This window comes from Cervus canadensis, chromosome 5 (genome assembly GCF_019320065.1).
Source record: "Cervus canadensis isolate Bull #8, Minnesota chromosome 5, ASM1932006v1, whole genome shotgun sequence".
Taxonomy (NCBI): Eukaryota; Metazoa; Chordata; class Mammalia; order Artiodactyla; family Cervidae; genus Cervus; species Cervus canadensis.
The window spans coordinates 61,483,667-61,503,112 of NC_057390.1; the positions used below are offsets into that span (position 1 = coordinate 61,483,667).

At 38.5% G+C, this 19,446-nt stretch overlaps 1 protein-coding gene across 3 annotated transcripts in view; it reads left to right on the forward strand.

Annotated features, from left to right (window-relative positions):
• LOC122441849 overlaps positions 1 to 19,446 on the forward strand; it is a 231,215-nt gene that overhangs the window by 60,912 nt on the left and 150,857 nt on the right. For 2 of the 3 annotated variants that reach the window (XM_043468915.1, XM_043468914.1), the window contains one exon: positions 328 to 424. The exons of the other annotated variant lie outside the window; for it this stretch is intronic. In XM_043468915.1, the coding sequence (XP_043324850.1) occupies positions 328 to 424 (97 nt within the window). The remainder of the gene's footprint in view (positions 1 to 327; positions 425 to 19,446) is intronic. 3 annotated transcript variants of the gene reach the window in all.

The following is a 19,446-nucleotide window of genomic DNA, read 5'->3' on the forward strand; positions in this document are numbered from 1 at the left end:
TTCTGGATTCCTAAGGTTTGTTCCCTGAAAATCTACAAAAGCCATTCTGAACTAGGGATCCCCTCCCCCTCTCTCTGGGCTGGTCCAGAGCTGTGGGTAATGCTGACATCCAGCATGCGTGAGGATGCAAAGGGGCACCCTATGAAAATGGAGATGTAAAGGCAGAGGAAGAGAAATGATGCAATTTCTTTTCCAGCTAAGGAGAAGGATAGCAGAAATGAACGAGATCTGGGAGGAAATTTATATTAGGGGATAAACAAATGAGTTTTGTGCCCGCCTCTTTAAGTCTCTTCAATGCCGTGTTCATTTCTCTTTTTTGATTACCAGGTAGTGCTGTCCTCAGTCTCTTGGGGCATACTTCTTTCCGGTTCTGGCACAAACTACCCCTCAGGGCTTAAAGACATGCAGATGACAGATGATCAAGGTATGCATCTCTTAATCAAGCTGCCGTATTCGCCCATCTAAAGAGCTGTTTAAAAAACACATCTAGCAGATCTCAGCCTCCAATATTCACATCTTATTTACTCCAACTTTCACTTTTGAAAAATCTAAAGAAATTCGCATGCAGGCTGTGACCAAAGGAGAGGACAAGCTAAAAATTCCCTCTGCAGTGGAAGGACATTTCTTTATTTTAAATTCAGCTGCTGATTTTATTAGCTGCTGTCCTGACCTTTCAGCCAGCTTAAGGATAGTTTACATTAACATTGAAAATGTAAACTTGCATGGCCAGGGTGCTTTTCTAAATGACGCTCTTTAGATAGCTTTTCATTTGTTGGATGATAATTACTATTTTTTTTTCTCTGTTGGCTTGTGGAAGGAAAGTACTATGGCACAGTTTCCTTCTCTGTTTACAGACTGAGCACTTGCCATATGTCCAGCCCCGGACATTGTCTTTCTACCCAATCTTATCCCTCTGCCACGAGAGCAAAATCACATTTCAAAAATCTTATTTCCACCTTGTACACTGTTGGTGGGAATGTAAATTTGTGCAGTCATTATGGAAAACAGTATGAAGGTTTCCCAAAAAAACCTAAAAATAGAATTACTGTAGAACCCAGCAGTTCCATTCCTGGGTATATATCAAAAAAAAAAAAAAAACCACCCAAAAACATTAATTCAAAAAGATACATGCACCTCAATGTTTCTAGAAGCATTATTTACGATTGCCGAGATATGGAAACAACTTATGTATCTATCAACAGACAGATAGGTAAAGAAGATGTGATATATAGGTATATGTAAAATGGAATACTGCTCAGCCATAAAAGAGAATGGAAACTTGCCATTTGCAGCAACATGGATGGACTTGGAGGGGATTATGCTCAGTGAAATAAGTCAGACAGAGAAAGACAAATACTGCATGATATCACTTACATGGAGAATCTTAAAAAGTACAAGAAACTCGTGAATATAACAGAAAAGAAGCAGACTCAGATCCAGAGAACAAACTTGTGGTTACCCATGTGCGTGGGGGGCAGAATAAGGGTGTGGGTGGGAGTTACAAACTATTGGGTGTAAGATAAGCTATAAGGATGTATTGTATAATGTGCGGAACATAGCCCAGTATTTCCTAACACCTATAAATGGAGTTTAACCTTTGAAAATTGCATAAAAATTTAAAAAAAAATTTCTGCATGTCTACAGATAGACCAGATATTGGGGTGCATCTCAGCATGAAAAAGGCAGTTTTAGTCCTGGTATTCTAGAAGATTCAATTTGTTTTAGTTTTGCTTATATTTTCTTTGGGAAAAAGTCATTTCATAGTGAACTGCTATGGATGTAGGACAGGATTCCACAAGTAGGGTGAACAAAAATTCTAGCCTAGTAAATTTCTAAGTAAGTCCCTCTAGAAATGTTCTGGTTGGGAACACTTCTTGGAACTCAGGGCTAAATTGATCCCCTTCTCTGGAAATCACTGTTGGGGTTCCTTTCCCATGCTGGATTCCTGAGAAGTGCAAAGCAGCTGATCCTCTTCAACCAAAATTTGGAGCTCTCACTTAGAGAGAGGTACAGGACAGGAAATGATGTAGGTATTTGACTGTTACCTGACATTCCTTTTAGTCAGAAAATTCAGATCTTCCTTGAGCTGTGATGAAATGCCACAGTAATTGGCCAAATTTCTACCTCACTTGGCGTTGTACGTAATATGCCTTAATAAATATTTCAAACTCATTACTATATGTATTGAATGGTTCACTCTAAACCAGTGTAATCTGCTCAATCAAAAACCATTCAGATCTTTAAAAATAAAATGGACTGCTATTATACAATTGGCAATTCCCCCTTTTTGTGTACTCAACAAGTGTCAGGCCCCTCCAAGTTGTTTTTCATATCTTGCTTCTAATCATGGTAAAATCCAGAGAGGTGGGCATTGTTATACCTATTTCAGAGATGAAGGAACTGAACTTGAGGAATAACAACTGACCTGCTCAAACTTATGCAGACAGAAATTGGCAGCACGGGGTGGAAAGTCACCTCCTATCTGATGCTGGAGTTAACCCTCTGTCCACTTTACCAAACCTCGTCCCATGTTCAAAACCATTAACATGGTCACTGGGTACCTGATTAGTACCAGGTATTGATGGTACAAATCGATATCGATGCGGTACTAACGTGGTATCGAATCCATTTGCCTTGTTTAGAACAACCGAGACAGAGATGCATTGACTTGATCGAGGATAAGTGTGTTACAATTAGATGTGTTTCATGTTTCTTGGGCCTTATTTTCGGAAAGCATCTTTGACAGTGAATTTGCCTTTTGATAATACATAGGACATGGGAGGGATCTTGCCAAAATAACATGCTTCCTAGGATTGACCCTTTGCAGGGGGTTATGGTTGTTTCCCTTATCATTAGATGGGATGTTAACCTGGACAGTTTACTCTCTTAGCTAATGTACCCTTGGAAAAATTTTAATTTTCAATCTTGCCAGCTATGAAAAAGTGACAACAAAACATGTAAATATTACACCTAACCCAGCAGTCCTTTCAATGGCCACAGAATTGTTTCTTTGTGGTGCAAAAGAGACTTTCTATCTGCCACTTGTATAAAGTAAGCCCCGATTTGGGGTTGTTTTTGGAGGGCAAATGGTGCTGCTGCTTATCTGATTGCATTAGTGATACATTTTAATCTATGATTTATACAACCTCACATTGACGTTCATTTAGCTCACATTACAAGCGAAGTAATTCACTCCTTAATGAAGTGTACCCTACATGACATATTGACCATGTGAGCTGACAATCATGGCTCTACAACAGGCCGAGGTAACATTTTCTTTTAAGTAGGCTGTCAGTTAATAAACTTAAGACAAGGCCTGCTGACCTGCCATTCTTCCAGAAGTATTTTATTGGGGCATCAGAGAAGCACATACTAACATCAACTATCAAAATGGAGGGAAAGAGCAAAAAAAATGCATGTATTCAATGTTGTTCAGATGAAGAGCCTTTCCATGAATTTATGCAATATCCCCTCCAACTTTTTATTTTGAAAAAAACTTTCAAGCCTATAGAAAAGTAGAAAACACAGCCCCATGAATATCTGTACACCTTTTACCTAGATTCAGCTAATTGTTCATATTTTGTCACCTTTGTGCACTCTGTGTGTATATATGCATTTGTATTATTTTAGAGTAAATTCAGATATTATGACTCTTCACTCCTAAAATGCTTCAGCTTGTATCCTGTGATGATCAGAGCATCCTCCCATATAACTAAAACATCATTAACACACAACTAAGAAAATGGACAATGCAAAAATATAATCTAATATATAGTTTATATTCCAGTTCTCCCAACTGTCTCCAAAATGTATTTTAAGCTATCTTTTTAAAATGCAGAATTGAATCAAAATTTATACTTTGCATTTGGTTGTTAAGTATTTATTCAGAATTTTACCAGTAAAATTATAAAATATATAGAATTTTAATTTTATATATAAAATTATGCAGAATTTTACCAGTAAAAATGAAAGCAGCTTTGATCCACAATGATCTGAAAGGGCTATCGATAAACTGTTAGAAATGCTTTATACCAAAGTATTTCTAATGGATTCTACTTACAAAGTATGTAATCTATCTTAGTGGTCATTTTTCTTTTTCCCTAATGTATTTCAGTCTATTTCCCTTTACTATATTTAAATTGGTGGACATGGGGAAATAGTATTACTGATTAAAAAAAATTCAGTCTCATAGAGATATATGTTTTATTCTAAGGTTTCAAAATCATTGTAGGATTAAAATCCCAATCTAGAGGATTCATTCTAGCCCTACACAAAAAGGGAAAGGAATCATGAACTTTTCTGCTTAAAGCAGAGCTTTTCATATTTAGAATGAATTACAAGTTTCAGATAATTGAGTTTTCTTCTAACTTAGACTTTTACTTATTTTCTTGAGAGCGAAATGTGTTAAATTAAAAGTGGAAAGGAAAATTAATTTCAGGGAACACTATCACTAGGGCAAATGATTTTATTTCTGCCATGGACATTCAAAGATCAAGTTTAAGGGAATGCGATTGAATTCAGTGTCACAAATGCACTTCTCATGTATAATAACATGTATCTAAGCCTTTGTAAAGTGGCTATAGAATTGCTTTAGAGTTGTACTTAAACACAGAAGTGTGTGTTTTGTAAGTTACAGTTTGTATGGATTCTACACACTCTATTTTATATCATATTTTCATCTGCAGTGCAAAAACTATTGCAGAAAATAGAAGAGGGGAATTGTGACCTTTTATGTTCACTTGGTAGAAGACAGTAACTTTATTTTCAAAGTAGCAAAACAATATTATCCTTTTTCATATTAAATAATAAAAAGGCTTATGTTCAATTTAATATATTTAAAAAAACAACCCCCCACCAAATCTTTGTCCACTGGTAATTGTTATTGAATTTTAAAATTAACTAGAATATTTTTCCTCCATAGTAGAAAAAAAGTGGAGAAAATGTAGTAGAAAAAGACATATTTTATCACATCTAAGACATATTTTCACCTTTTAATATTTGAAATAAAGCTGTATCTTGAAACACAGAGCACGAAAATTTTAAATTAGTATTTTTCCTTTCTTAGTGATATTATATAAAGTAATTGTGCTTCTTATAGTGGATGGTTTCTTACTTTCCATGAAATATAACGCTGAACAATATAATATGCCATACTATATATACCATCTATGAGAATTTATAGCAAAGGGACGTATTTTTATGAGCAGTGTTATGGTTGAGAAATTAGACACGTGGTCCCAAAGACCTTATCATACAAAGGATGGTTTGTCGCTTCAGCCGAGTCTGACTCTTTGTGACCCTATGGACCTTAGCCCATCAGACTCTTCTGTCCATGGGATTCTCCAGGCAAGAATACTGGAATGGGTTGCCATGACCTCCTCCAGGGAAAGGATGGTTTATCTTTGGATAAATCAACAAACATTAAATTAGATTTACTCAGAAATATTAGTGGCTGACTTATCAAGTGCCTTTTTGAGGAATATAATTGACTGGTTTTAACCTAGTCAGCTCCTTCATTTCTATTTCTGGTTTTGGTTGAACTTATTTAGAGGGTATCAACTTTTCATTTAGAGCATCTACCATTTCTACTACCATAAATAATGCTTTCAAAGCCCAGGCAATGTGGATGTCAGCCTGGTATCCACTCACTCTGAGAGGCAGGTTTCTATAGACAAACCTTTTGCTACTGAAAACAATCAATACTGGAAGGACGAATTCACTGATTATTCTGAAGATACTAAACTTGTAATCACAGTGTTTCTTTGTATTTAAGAAGGTGAAAACTAGCTGAATTCTTCTATTGGAAAACACGTGGTAACCCAGGGAAAACAACTGTTTCAGCATCATGGGAGATTTTGGACCCTGGATGACAGTGCTGTTATAGAAGATGGAAGATGTGTGTTGTGATGAGGGCTCCCCACCTGTCCTGGTCCATAGAGCCTTCCAGGTACATGCCCAGGTCTGGTAACAGTGTACAGCTTTCATGTAACTTAGGGTTATTCTGGCCTCCCAAGTAGAAGTCCTGTGTTGAAGATACAGCTTCAAAAGACTACATTGCTACTATCATGAACCAATAGGCAAATTTCACTCATGGCCCAAGTCAACCTGATTGAGTGGGCTGCAGTTCTGAAATGTCATCTCAGCATGTGCAGAGAACCTTAACTGATTCCTGAAAAACTGGAGGCACCCGGATAATTTTCTATAATGAATCCAAGATCCTCTTAGAGAAACATTTTGTCCCAGACTCCTGGACACCAAGGCCTGTATGGCAGAGACTTTACTTTTTATTTTTGAGTACTTTTTCTTAAAATCTACCTACAAACAGAAAAAAAAAATACATAAATTATAAGGTCAGCTAGTGAATTTTCACAAACTGAATGTACCTGCAGGCAGTATCGGGCTCAAACATCAGAACATTCACTGCTTCACTTTGTCCTGTTGCCTCCCTCATGCCCCTTCAATTCAACTTCCCCAAGGGGGATTTTTTAATTTTATTTTATTGGAAGATAATTGTTTTACAATATTGTGTTAGTTTCTGCCATATATCAACATGAATCAGCCACAGGTATACACATGTCCCCTCCCTCCTGAACCCCCCTCCCACTCCCCTCTCCATCTCACCCCTCTAGGTTGTCACAGAGCACTGGGTTGAACTCCTAGTGTTACAGAGCAAATTCTACCTTCCTATCTATTTTACATACGATAATGTATGTTTCCATGCTATTCTCTCAATTCGTCCCACCCTCTCCTTCCTCCACTGTGTCCACAAGTCTGTTCTCTACGTCTGTTGTCTCCATTGCTGCCCCTCAAGTAGGTTCATCAGTACCATCCCTCTAGATTCCATACACATGCATTAATATGCAATATTTGTCTTTCTCTTTCTGACTTACTTTACTCCATATAATAGACCCTAGGTTCATCCACCTCATTAGGATGGACACAAGGGAAATTTTTGTAACTTTCTGATTTTAATCTCCATGAAGGAGCCTATTCCCTCATTTTCCCCTGCCCCATTAATTAAACGGCCACAAATTCTTCTTCATCTTTCAGTTAAGGTCAGTCGCTCAGTCATGTCTGACTCTTTGTGACCCCATGGATTTCAGCACACCAGGCTTCCCTGTCCATCACCAACTTCCGGAGCCTGCTCAAACTCATGTCCATTGCATTGGTGATGTCATCCAACCATCTCATCCTCTGTTGTCCCCTTCTCCTCCTGCCTTCAATCTTTTCCACCATCAGGGTCTTTGCCAATGAACTGGTTCTTCGCATCAGGTGGCCCAAGTATTGGAGTTTCAGCTTCAGCATCAGTCCTTCTAATGAATATTCAGGACTGATTTCCTTTAGGATGGATTGGTTGGATCTCCTTGCAGTCCAAGAGACTCTCAAGTCTTCTCCAACACCACAGTTCAAAAGCATCAATTCTTCGGTGCTCAACTTTCTTTATAGTCCAACTCTCACATCCATACATGACTACTGGAAAAACCATAGCTTGCAGAGAAAAGGCTACTTCATACTATAGTTTCAGAAGGAAACCACTGAGAAAAAAATAAAATAGGATGTTGCGGTCATCTCCCAAAAGCATTATAATAGAGGCAGAAGGGGTGGTCCTGAGGTAAGGATACAGTCATGCTGATATGGATACCTTAGATATGGCAGAGGGAAAGTTGGGGTTTCGTGACTCAGGCAGAGTATCTAAATACCTTTAAATGCTGGGGAAAGCAATAGTTAGGAGGAAATCTTAGAAAATGAATTTTTAAAAATTTAAAAAAGTGATGTGTGGACCACCTTCTATATCCTCTAGTCTTATTGTCTACAATGTGTGCATGCTAAGTCGCTTCAGCTGTGTCCAACTCTTTGCAACGCTATGAACTGTGGCCCGCCAGCCTCCTCTGTTCCATAAGATTCTCCAGGCAAGAATACTAGAGTGGGTTGCCATCCCCTTCTCCAAGGGATCTTCCTGACACAGGGATAAAACTGGCATCTCTTATGTCTGCTGCATTGGCAGGCTGGTTCTTTACCACTAGCACCACCCAGGAATCCCCCTTTTTGTCTACATGAGCTCCCAAATGTGATCAGTGCTAGGACCAGAAAAAGAGAAAAAAAAAAACTCTCTTGTGAAATAGTTTCTTGCTGTTAGTAGGACAGTAGGAGGAGTTGCACCGGGTGGTGGTGGGGGGCAGCAGGAGTGGGGAGTTCAGTTAGTCTCAGCTCCCAGTGTTGGGGGTTGGTGTGGAAGGAAATGGACTAGAACCATCAACTCCTTTCTACGAACTGTCAGTACAGACTAGGAAAATAATACTAGAGATGTTAATATTTGACTCCAGGGCTTTTGACTGTGTGTGACTGGGCAATGGGGTGGGGTTGGACTTGTCACTGAAATTTGCAATTGATGCATGCCCACCATTCTGAGAACTGTATCCCCTGCCTGTATGATTTAGCATGACAACCAGATTACATTTATACAATTAATTAATGTTTGCTTGACCACTTTTATCCAATTTCTTTCCATAGCACATAAAAGAGAACCTGACATAAATTTCTCTTTCAAAACAATTGACTTAGCAACTGCTGACCTTCTGTTCTGTCATTCTAAGGATTGATTGGATATTGTTGAATTGTTTCATTCTACAGTAATTAAACATAAAATTAATTATGCTAGTAACCCATTATTTCTCTGAACCAAGGACTAAGTCATTTGTTTTCGCTTGGTTACTCTGAGAATCTGCCATCAGATGAGCAGGCAAAAAGAAAATCAGACTGTTGGAAAACAGAAACTAAATATTTTTAAGGCACATTTTAATGGCAAAAATATAATCTGAATGCTTCTGATTTCCATATGCATAACATATTGAATTTGTTTAATGTAATTTAAGCCATAAATTTCTTACCTTATGATTTGGTCATTTAAATATTTTCTCAGGTGGCTAATCATTTAGAAAACATGTCAAATAAGAATATATGTTAAGGAAGAGAGACGGATGGATAAAACCAGAAGCATCACTAAAGTCATCATGAATCTCTAATTCTCGATCTGGTTTGCTGCTCAACCGAAATGAAATTTAGTTCACGAGTCATTTTCTTTGTTGGTTTTGTGTAGAAAATGCTTAAAATTACCCTGATATTATGAGCATTGAGTCTGGTGCTGAGAGGCACACAAGCCTGACAGGACTAAATTATCAAAATGTATGTGTTGGGAGAAACCAAAATAGGTTTTTGCGGTTTTCATTAGTGCAGGTCATATTAATTTAATTAACATGATTGAAGATAATATCACTGGATGAGGGCAGCAGATACCTAGCACTGACCTATTACTCACCCGTAGGCCATAAAATAATGCACCTGACAAATGGGTATGCGATCTCATATATTTAATATTTTGGTTAAACATTTATATATATATTTTTTGCTATAGGTTTCCCTATGGCTTTGGGGTATGTTGGTGCACTTCATTAGAGAAAATGTTTGGTATTTTTCAAAATTCATGACTATGATCAGCATTTTCAATATTGAGCAAATTTTTGTATATGTATTCTATTATTCAATATTATTATTAATAATATTCAAAATAATATATATGTTACATGTATTATAGTTATGTTAAAGTGTTTGTTAATCACTCAGTCATGTCTGACTCTTCATGACCCCATGGACTATAGCCCACCAGGCTCCTCTGTCTGTGGAATTATCCAGCCAAAAATACTGGAGTGGGTAGGCCTTCCCTTCTCCAGGGGGTCTTCCTGACCCAGGGGTCTAAACAAAGTCTCCCGCATTTCAGGCAGATTCTTTACCATCTGAGCCACCAATACTTTCTGCAATTTGGACTCTCCCATATCTATTGTTTTCTTTGCTGTGTACCCCTTCCTTTCATCTGGCAGCTGTAGCTCTTCGTATGCTGGAATCTTCTCCTAACCTGCCTGTGGTTCTAGCTGGGGCTGTGATCTCTCACTCTTCTGGCCACAGGGATGGGCGTGGGGCTCAAGAGAACTAATTCACAGCCCTTTATAGCATTTTTCCAGTTGGCAAACAAGTTGTCTACCAATGTTTATTTCCCCCCTTTTACCTTATGAACAAAGTCTTACTTTTTTTTTTTAGCATGGGAATGTTCCCAGTTGAAAATCTTCCTCTCCTCATACTCTCCTGGAACCACAAATGTTCTTGTCTACCGTATGTGGCCAGTGTGATATAAATGGAAATCTGCTGTATGGGGCTTCTGGAAAATTATTGTCCTGATGAAAGGGGTCACACTTAGTGACAAGTGGCTTTTGCCCTCACTCCTGTCCCTTCTACTGGAAAGTCGCACAGAGTAATGTCTTCAGCCTGCTCAGAATAGTGGAGTAGTACTTAGGAGGACCTTGATTCTTTGAGAACATCTCAAGGATCTGCACCAGCCTGAGTCTGCTCACCTTCATAATTCTTGTTATGTCAGAAAAAGAAAACCTCTATTTACCTACCTTACTGTGTGTGAGTTGCTGTTACATTCAGAAGGACATGGTCCTAATGGGTATGGTCCTTTCCCTATGTTAAGGCTGCTTACAGGGAAGGTCAGGGAAGCCTGGCGTGCTGCAGTCCATGGAGTCGCAAAGAGTCAGACACAACTGAGCAACTGAAAAGCAACAGAGAAAGTCAGTCTAAGCAAATGAAGTCAATCCACAGAAGAAAGAGTCAAAAGATCAAGAACAAGCCCAGATCTTCAAGTCTCTCATGTCCAGAATTCCTCTGCAGCTTGGGGCTATGTTAGATGACCCAATGGAATCCCATTCTGCCAAGTTTCTTAAAGTTTGGTTTTTCTCTGTCACTCACAAATAACAGAACTTCTGCAGAAATGGAAATAAAGACAAACACTCTCTCCATTCAATAAATATCCCAAACCTACTAGTGCTTCCCTTAGCTCCTGTCTGTTGGGATGGGAAGGAAGAATTGGCGTTCTTGATTTGATGGTGTTTGTTGAGGAAGCACCATCATGGAATGTCACCTTACATTTCTGAATCTCAATTTCCTCATCTTCAAAATAACGGGAGTGGATTAGATGATCCCTAAGATCCTTTCAGTTCTAAATCACTATGATCCCATGATAATTTTCCACAGCATCAGCTAGGAACTTAAGTATGGAATACATAAATCAATGGAAAAGAAATGCATTTAGAGATTTTCCACGAATGCCCACTTCTACAGCTTAATAAAAAAGAAAGAAGTCAGGGAACAAGTAAAATTTGCTGTAGATGTAGTCACACAGGTCCAAAGTGTTTTTGTCTAGGAAGGTGATATTTACAGGGTGAAGGAATGAGAGAGGTTTTCCTGAAGATTAAATGATTTCTAAGCATCAACTTTGAGATTTGAAGAGGACTTCATCACATTCTCAAAACCATCATAATAACAATAATTACTGCTAGCTATGTGCTATGAACTCTGCTTGGCATTTTGCACCAATTATCCCATTTTATCCTCATAATGATGCTTTCAGATATATGATCACATTCCCATTTTATAGCTATTTGTTTTATTGTTTTAGTTGTAATCTGTATAAGTCCCCTTTTGAAATAATTGGAGCTTAGCATTTTCTTTTTAAAAAAAATAAAGCAGGGAAATCTGAATACCAAAGTTAACTCCAAAGTTATTTCTCCATTTCTCATTACACATTAAAGTAAAAATAAGTTTCAAAGGAAAAGTTGATTGGGAGTTAATTGTAGAATTGCATCCAAAACAATTTAGTTTATTAATATACCACTACAAGAGAGGCTTTTTCCACTACACAGTCAGGTCAGTTGAAATTCAGAGACGCTCACTGAAGCAAAGTTTTGTTGACCTGGGAGAAAATATGGCTGGCCAAAAATCTATTTACAAAATTTTCTTGGTAACAAATGTTGAATTTGACTTCAGTTCAGTTCAGTTCAGTTGCTCAGTTGTGTCTGACTGTTTGTGACCCCATGAACTGCAGCATGCCAGGCCTCCCCGTCCATCATCAACTCCTGGAGTTTACCCAAAATCATGTCCATTGAGTCAGTGATGCCATCCAACCATCTTATCCTCTGTCGTCCCCTTCTCCTCCTGCCCTCAATCTTTCCCAGCATCAGGGTCTTTTCAAATGAGTCAGCTCTTTGCATCAGGTGGCTAAAGTATTGGAGTTTCAGCTTCAACATCAGTCTTTCCAATGAACAACCAGGACTGATCTCCTTTAGGATGGACTGGTTGGATCTCCTTGCAGTCCAAGGGATTCTCAAGAGTCTTCTCCAACACCACAGTTCAAAAGCATCAATTCTTCTGCACTCAGCTTTCTTTATAGTCCAACTCTCACATCCATATATGAATACTGGAAAAACCATAGCCTTGAGTAGACAGATCTTCATTGACAAAGTAATGTCTCTGCTTTTTAATATGCTATCTAGGTTGGTCATAACTTTCCTTCCAAGGAGTAAGCGTCTTTTAACTTCATGGCTGCAGTCACCATCTGCAGTGATTTTGGAGCCCCCCAAAATAACTCAGCCACTGTTTCCACATCTATTTGCCATGAAGTGACGGGACCAGATGCCATGATCTTAGTTTTCTGAATGTTGAGATTTAAGCCAAGTTTTTCACTCTCCTCTTTCACTTTCATCAAGAGGCTCTTTAGTTCTTCTTCACTTTCTGCCATAAGGGTGGTATCATCTGCATATCTGAGGTTATTGATATTTCTCCCGGCAATCTTCATTCCAGCTTGTGCTTCTTCCAGCCCAGTGTTTCTCATGATGTACTCTGCATATAAGTTAAATAAGCAGGATGACAATATACAGCCTTGATGTACTCCTTTTCCTATTTGGAACCAGTCTGTTGTTCCATGTCTAGTTCTAACTGTTGCTTCCTGACCTGCATACAGGTTTCTCAAGAGGCAGGTCAGGTGGTCTGGAATTCCCATCTCCTTCAGAATTTTCCATAGTTTTTTGTGATCCACACAGTCGAAGGCTTTGGCATAGTCAATAAAGCAGAAATAGATGTTTTTCTGGAACTCTCTTGCTTTTTTGGTGATCCAGTGGATTTAGCAATTTGATCTCTGGTTCCTCTGCCTTTTCTAAAACCAGCTTGAACATCTGGAAGTTCACGGTTCACATATTGCTGAAGCCTGGCTTGGAGAATTTTGAGCATTACTTTACTAGAATTTGACTTAAGAGCCATCAAATGGCTTCTATTCAGACCATCTTTGCTTCAGGGACTAGGTTTTGAAGGGAGACACAACACAACGTTTGTTGAGCCCTGTTCATGAGGCAGGCATTGGGCTAAGGTCCTTTCCACATTATATCACATTTATTCTCCAAGGCAGCCCAGGGAGACAGGTAGAGTTGATTCCATTTACAGAAGAGGAACAGAAGGATTAAATGACTTGCTCAAGGTCACACAGGCAGGGAATGGTGGATGGGACTCTGAATCCCCGCATCTCACCTGCCAGTGGCCAAGCTCTCATAGCTGGTGGGAGTGTGGTGTGTCAGTTTTCCAAGTTCCATGATGAGAACCATGGAAAAGTGCAGAGGTCCAGTGACAGAAGGCAAGTGTCAGCTGCTGATTGTGACTGGCTTAGTACTCTGAGATGGCAAAGAGCTGAGGATGAAGTGTTTAACCTGAAGAAAATTAGTTGAGTGCGCTATATAACACTAAATCTGTTTTCATTCTCTAAAGGTTTTCTCGGGAAGCTCCAAGCCTATGTTGAGAGCAACCTTTTGCTTGTTTTACTGAGTTGATGTCTGGACTTTTTCTTCCAAGGAGATAGATGTAAACCTCTTGATCTGGTGCTTCCCTAGGGCTTCCCTCATAGCTCAGTAGGGTAAATTGTCTACCTGCAATGCAGGAGACCTGAGCTCAGTTCCTGGGCCAGGAAGATCCCCTGGAGAAGGAAATGGCAACCCACTCCATTAATCTTGCCTGGAAAATCCCATGGACAGAGGAGCCTGGCTGGCTACAGTCCACGGGATCTCAAGAGTTGGACACGACTTAGCGAGTAAACCACCACCTAGCATGGGAAGGCCTTCCTTGGTGGCTTAGATGGTAAAGAATCTGCCTGCATGGAGGAGACCTGGGCTAAATCCCTGGGTTAGGAAAGATCCCTTGGAGAAGGGAATGGCAACCCACTCTAGCATTCTTGCCTGGAGAATTCCATGGACAGAGGAGACTGGTGGACTACATTCCACGAGGTTGCAGAGTTGGACACGACTGAGCAACTAACACTTTCACTTTAATATGGGAAATAGAAAATTGGAAAAGCATCTTGCCCTTGTTGATTTGTTCTTATGTCTCAAGGCAAGCATATAAATTTAACTCTTTCAATGTTATGTGAGTCTCAAAGCCTCTCCTTGAAGTGAGAATTAAAAAAACAGAACAATTTTATGTTGCTTTATTTGGGGAGCAGAGGAAAAGAAAATATTTAGTTATCCCTGGTTGCCAAAAGGTAGTGGAATGGGTTTGGGTCTCCCAGAAAATAGCTGGTGCCTCTTATATCATCTCTTTTGTCATCCTCTCCATTCAAGTAAGGTCTATAATTCTTAAAAACCTCGAGGGAGACAGATAACAAACACTTCCTCTTAGTAACCCTCTAAGCCCGTCTCAGTGCTTAATAACCATTATGGAGGGACGTTTCCCCTCTAGAGTAAACCTAAATCATTTTCATGCAGGTTAATGCCATTTCCTCTCTTCTTTCCAGTGAGGGGGAAGAACAGCTGTTCACTGTCTTCCTCAGAGTAGAACTGAACACACCTGAACACAGAGCCATCTACTTACCCTTGGACTTTCATCATTCAGGCAAAGTATGCTGGGCATGCTTAATCGTGTCTGACTCTGCGACCCCATGGATTTCAACCCATCAAACTCCTCTGTCCATGGGATTTTCCAGGCAAGAATACTAGAGTGGGTTTCCATTTTCTCCTCCAGGGTATCTTCCCAACTCAGGTATTGAACCCACATCTCCTGTGTCTCTTGCATTGGCAGGTGGCACCTGAGAAACTTGATAACGTAGGTCGTTCTCAAAGTGAGTGTCAGAGTGGAAACACCAGCATCTTCTGGGAACCTGCTAGAGATGCAGATTCTCAGGCTCCACCTCAGATCTGCTTCATTAGAACCTGAGGGTAGCCCAGTCACTGAGGTTTAAGCCTTCCAGAGGATTTTTTTTTTTTTCTTCCAGAGGATTTTCATGCTTCTTAAAATTTGAGAACTACTATCACAATAGTTTTGATCAGACATGTGTGATTGTTACTAATAATAATCCCAGCAATTCATAATGGTTTTTTAAAAGTTTGTATGGATGTCTGCATATAACAATGCATTCTTTTATGTATTTATTTATGTGAGACATTGCCTGACAGCTGTTTGTAGGTTTCTGTGTAATCAGAGTCTCATAGATGGAGATAAAAGTGCCCTCTGTTCAGGCACAAATGTGCAGAGCTGACATTTTGGTTGTGGCCACCTGGGTTTATGTCATAAGTGTTCAGCTAATACAAATAGCAGAAAATACAGGTGGGGACAAAGAAAATGGGGGGACGGAAATGCTTCAAACAGATAACCATTATTTTCTTTGTGTTTTTTTCTCAGACTTTTGTTTCTTATACATAACAGAGAAAAATTCTTCCAAAAGAAATCATACTATACAGTCTTGGTATTCTTAAGAAATATGTTTTGAAAGCTTGATCAATTTATACTGAGATTGATTCACTGGTATCTTTTCCTTGGTTGGCTGTGACTGCAAATATATTTTTAGAAAGATTATTCAGGTTAGGAGTAATTTATACCTATGAGATATAGTAAAATTAACTAGAGAGCCTGAGAATGGTATCCTTGGCTTTGGCTTTATGAGTGCATAATTGGATCAAGCCTTGAAGAATTCCTATACAGAAGAGTCATAACCTGAGGAATTTTTTAAGTTTCTCCTAAACGTTTTACCTGCAATGCAGGAGACCTGGGTTTGATTCCTGGGCCGGGAAGATCCTCTAGAGAAGGAAATGGCAGCCCACTCCACTATTCTTGCCTGGCCATGGACACAGGAGCCTGGCAGGCTACAGTCCATGGGCTTGCAAGAATCAGACACAAGTTAGTGACTAAAGAGAGAGAGAGAATCTCTTCTTTGACTGCTTGCCTTGTCCCTCTCCAGTGGCAGTTCTTCCTTCCATTTTAACTGATTTAACATTTTAACTGATGTCATTGCAGTTCATATGCAGTTTGTAGCATCTTTTGTTCTGAACTTTATCCTTTATAAAAAATTTTAAATCAATGAAATATTAAGTTACCTTTAGACTATGGAGGACATTCCTTAACTCTCGTTAAAGTTGAGCTATATTAAAGGACCTTTTCATGGTTTTTCACTCAGTCTTAGCTTTGTGGAGCTTGGCTGTGCTCACGCAAGATGATGCCTTGAAACATTACCCAGATCTCTTAACTAGAGTTTTGAGAATTCACAGATTGTATTGCCCAGTCAAATAACACCTTTTCCTGAAGAGACTGAACAAACACATCCAGGTTGGAAGAGTAGGGGTGAGAATGTTTTCCAATATGGGTGTACATTTGCTGTCAAGGTATCTTTGCCAATTCTATGCTTTGGGGCATGGATTGTGTCTGTTTAGTTCACTGCTGTCTAAAAATACCTAACTAAATTCTAGCACAGATAGAGATTCAGTGAATACATGCTAAAAGATTGAATGAAGGAAAATATTTTCATGACTATTTCACTGAGGCAACCAGGAATGCCGATTTAAATGACAGCTAGAAGGGTATATGAGAAAGCCTGTCAAAAACTTTATAGAAAAGTTAACCCAGGTGCCCATTTTATTCATTGCTTAAGGTAAGCATGTCTATTTGTAAAACAAACAAACAAAAAAGTCTACCAGAAATATTTGTTTGGAGATCTCAATTCAGGTTGTTAAGATATTCCAAAATATGGCATTTATTTGCTCAACTCCAACTCTGGGTAATAAATATTTGCCAAGGTAGATGTAACCTAAATATCCAACAGCTTATTTAACAAAATAGTTTGCTTAGAATAATCAAGAGTTCTCAAAGAACTATTTGTTACAACTAAGGTAGGCTATTAAAACATGAAACACATCATATCCTTTCCTAAACCCTTTGAACTTCTAAAACTATATTTTTTTTCATGTATTTCACACATTTGCAAAATTTTTTGCCTTTGCATATTCTTCTCTATTTTTTCATGGTAAGGCTAACTAGAAAAAAACCTTATTCTACCAGTTTATTTCATTTCTTCCCATGCTGTCACCTTAGGATATAAAGTGTTTTCTTCTTTGAATAAAGTAGAAGAAAGATCTTATTTTCAAACAAAAAAGGTGTACATTTAAAAAAAATTCAGTCTCTCCCCTAGCAGAGTTTACAAGTAGTAACTCACTTAATATTTATATGAGTTTGGTATGACTAGTAATCTCATTTTGTAGGGGAAAATGAGGCACAGGGAAGTCAGGTAACTTTCTCAAGGCCACACAGCTTCTACACAGGAAGCAGGAAAACTGGGATTCAAACATAGATAGGTTTACTAGAGTCCATGCTCTTACCCATGTATTATGTAATGTACTGTGAAGATTTTCTGAGATTATTGTTCTGTTTAGACCATCCAAGGTCATTGTCTCCAACCCTGGGCTTAAGGTAGAAAGGTTCATGTTTGATGATTTATGAATTAGGAGCTGCAGCAACTGTCCAGATTGTCTATTTTCCTCATATTTAAAGTGATGAGCTTAAAAATCTGATATTTGTAAAGGATAATCATTCTTGAATTGGGAGGAGGGTGCTTTTTCTATTTAAATAGTGGTGTTATAGGAATGACTGAATTTATTGTGAAAAATGTGCTGTATCTGAATTCCAATACTTTATTTTTTTCTGATGGAACTTTACTTCTCAATCGGACAGTTGAAAGCTTGAACTAGAACGAGAATGTTTGCCTAGAGGATGAGATGGTTGGACGGCATCACCAACTCGATGGACATGAGTTTAAGCAAGCTCTGGGAGTTGGTGATGGACAGGGAAGACTGGCATGCTGCAATCCATGGGGTCGCAAAGAGTTGGACACGACTGAGTGACTGAACTGAACTGAGGGTGCTTGTATATGCTTCCCCTCTTCTTTTGCTCTATCCCTTTGCCTGACTTTGTACAAAGTAAAATGCCAGGAAGAGAAATGGAGAAAGTGATACTATTAAATATAGCACAGGTGCTATTTTCATAGATATTTGTGGTGCTGGGAAGTTTTAGCTCTCCTATTTTTATATTCTCTATGAAGCTTTTTACCATTTTTTCAGAGATATACATACTGCAGCAGAGTACAAGATTACTAGGACAGGAGTGTTATTCACTTTACTTGTGCTAGGGAGGAGGATTTAGTGAAAGAGAAGGGGAAAAGAGTGAAAGCCTACTAGATCAGAATCTGTCTTAACTTGGTGTTCAACTGAATAAAATTTTTGGAGTGAAGGAGTAGAGTTTTCTGATTTTATTTATCTTCTATGGTGACGCTTGTTCAACTTTCTTATAGAATAATAGAAACAAAGATAACTGCCATGAATCTCAGCTTCCCCAAGACCAGAACTTAATTTAGTAGCTGCCCAAAAAAATTTCCCCAAGAAAAGTCTACCAATCCTATTTTCAATTGAAGTTGGTAAGAAAATACAACCCAAATAAAGTATTGAACTCATAAGGCATTTTTTTTTTAAGAGAAAATAAGGTTTTATGTACTTCAACTTGCAGACTTCAACGCTGCAAATTCAGGTAGCAAAAGGTTGGAGCCTTTCAACTCTAGTCAAGAGATAAAACCTTGATCCTTAATAAGCAGTGAAAAGATGCACATAGTGGAAAATATTTTCCAATTGCTTATTCATTTGCCACATGTTAACAGAGATTGTTTCATAGTTTCCAACCAGTCATTGAAGTTAGTTTTATTTCCTTCTCTTACCTTAGCAAAAATATTCTAAATTGGTACGTAAAAGCCTCATATCCTTTTGACTTCTGACTGAGAGTTGAGACATACTGCAAATAAGCCATTAAGTTCTGTCCATTGAAACTTATGACAATACTCTTTGCATACATATACCTTTAAGGTTATGTGAAAGTGGTTAAGTCATCTCTCTGTGATGATCTTTATTTTTTCCCTTTTTTAAAAAACATTTAAAAACAACCTAGACTTTATTTTTTTAGAGCAATGTTAGGTTCTCAGCAAAAATTGCGCAGAAGGTAGAGAGGTTTCCCATATACTTCTTTTTAAAATTAATTTTTATTGGTGTATAGTTCCTTTACAATGTTGTGTTCGTTCCTACTGTACAGCATAATGAATCATATGATGAAGTGCATAAGGAATAAAAATGACTAGAGTCGGCACGATCTTGGATAAGTGACCTTGATTTCAGATGTAATGATATTCCATTGAAGAACCGCATTCGGGGCAAGTTGAATGCACATATGAACGGTCGCGCTGAGGAGGAGTTGGTCAGGAATGGGGAGGAT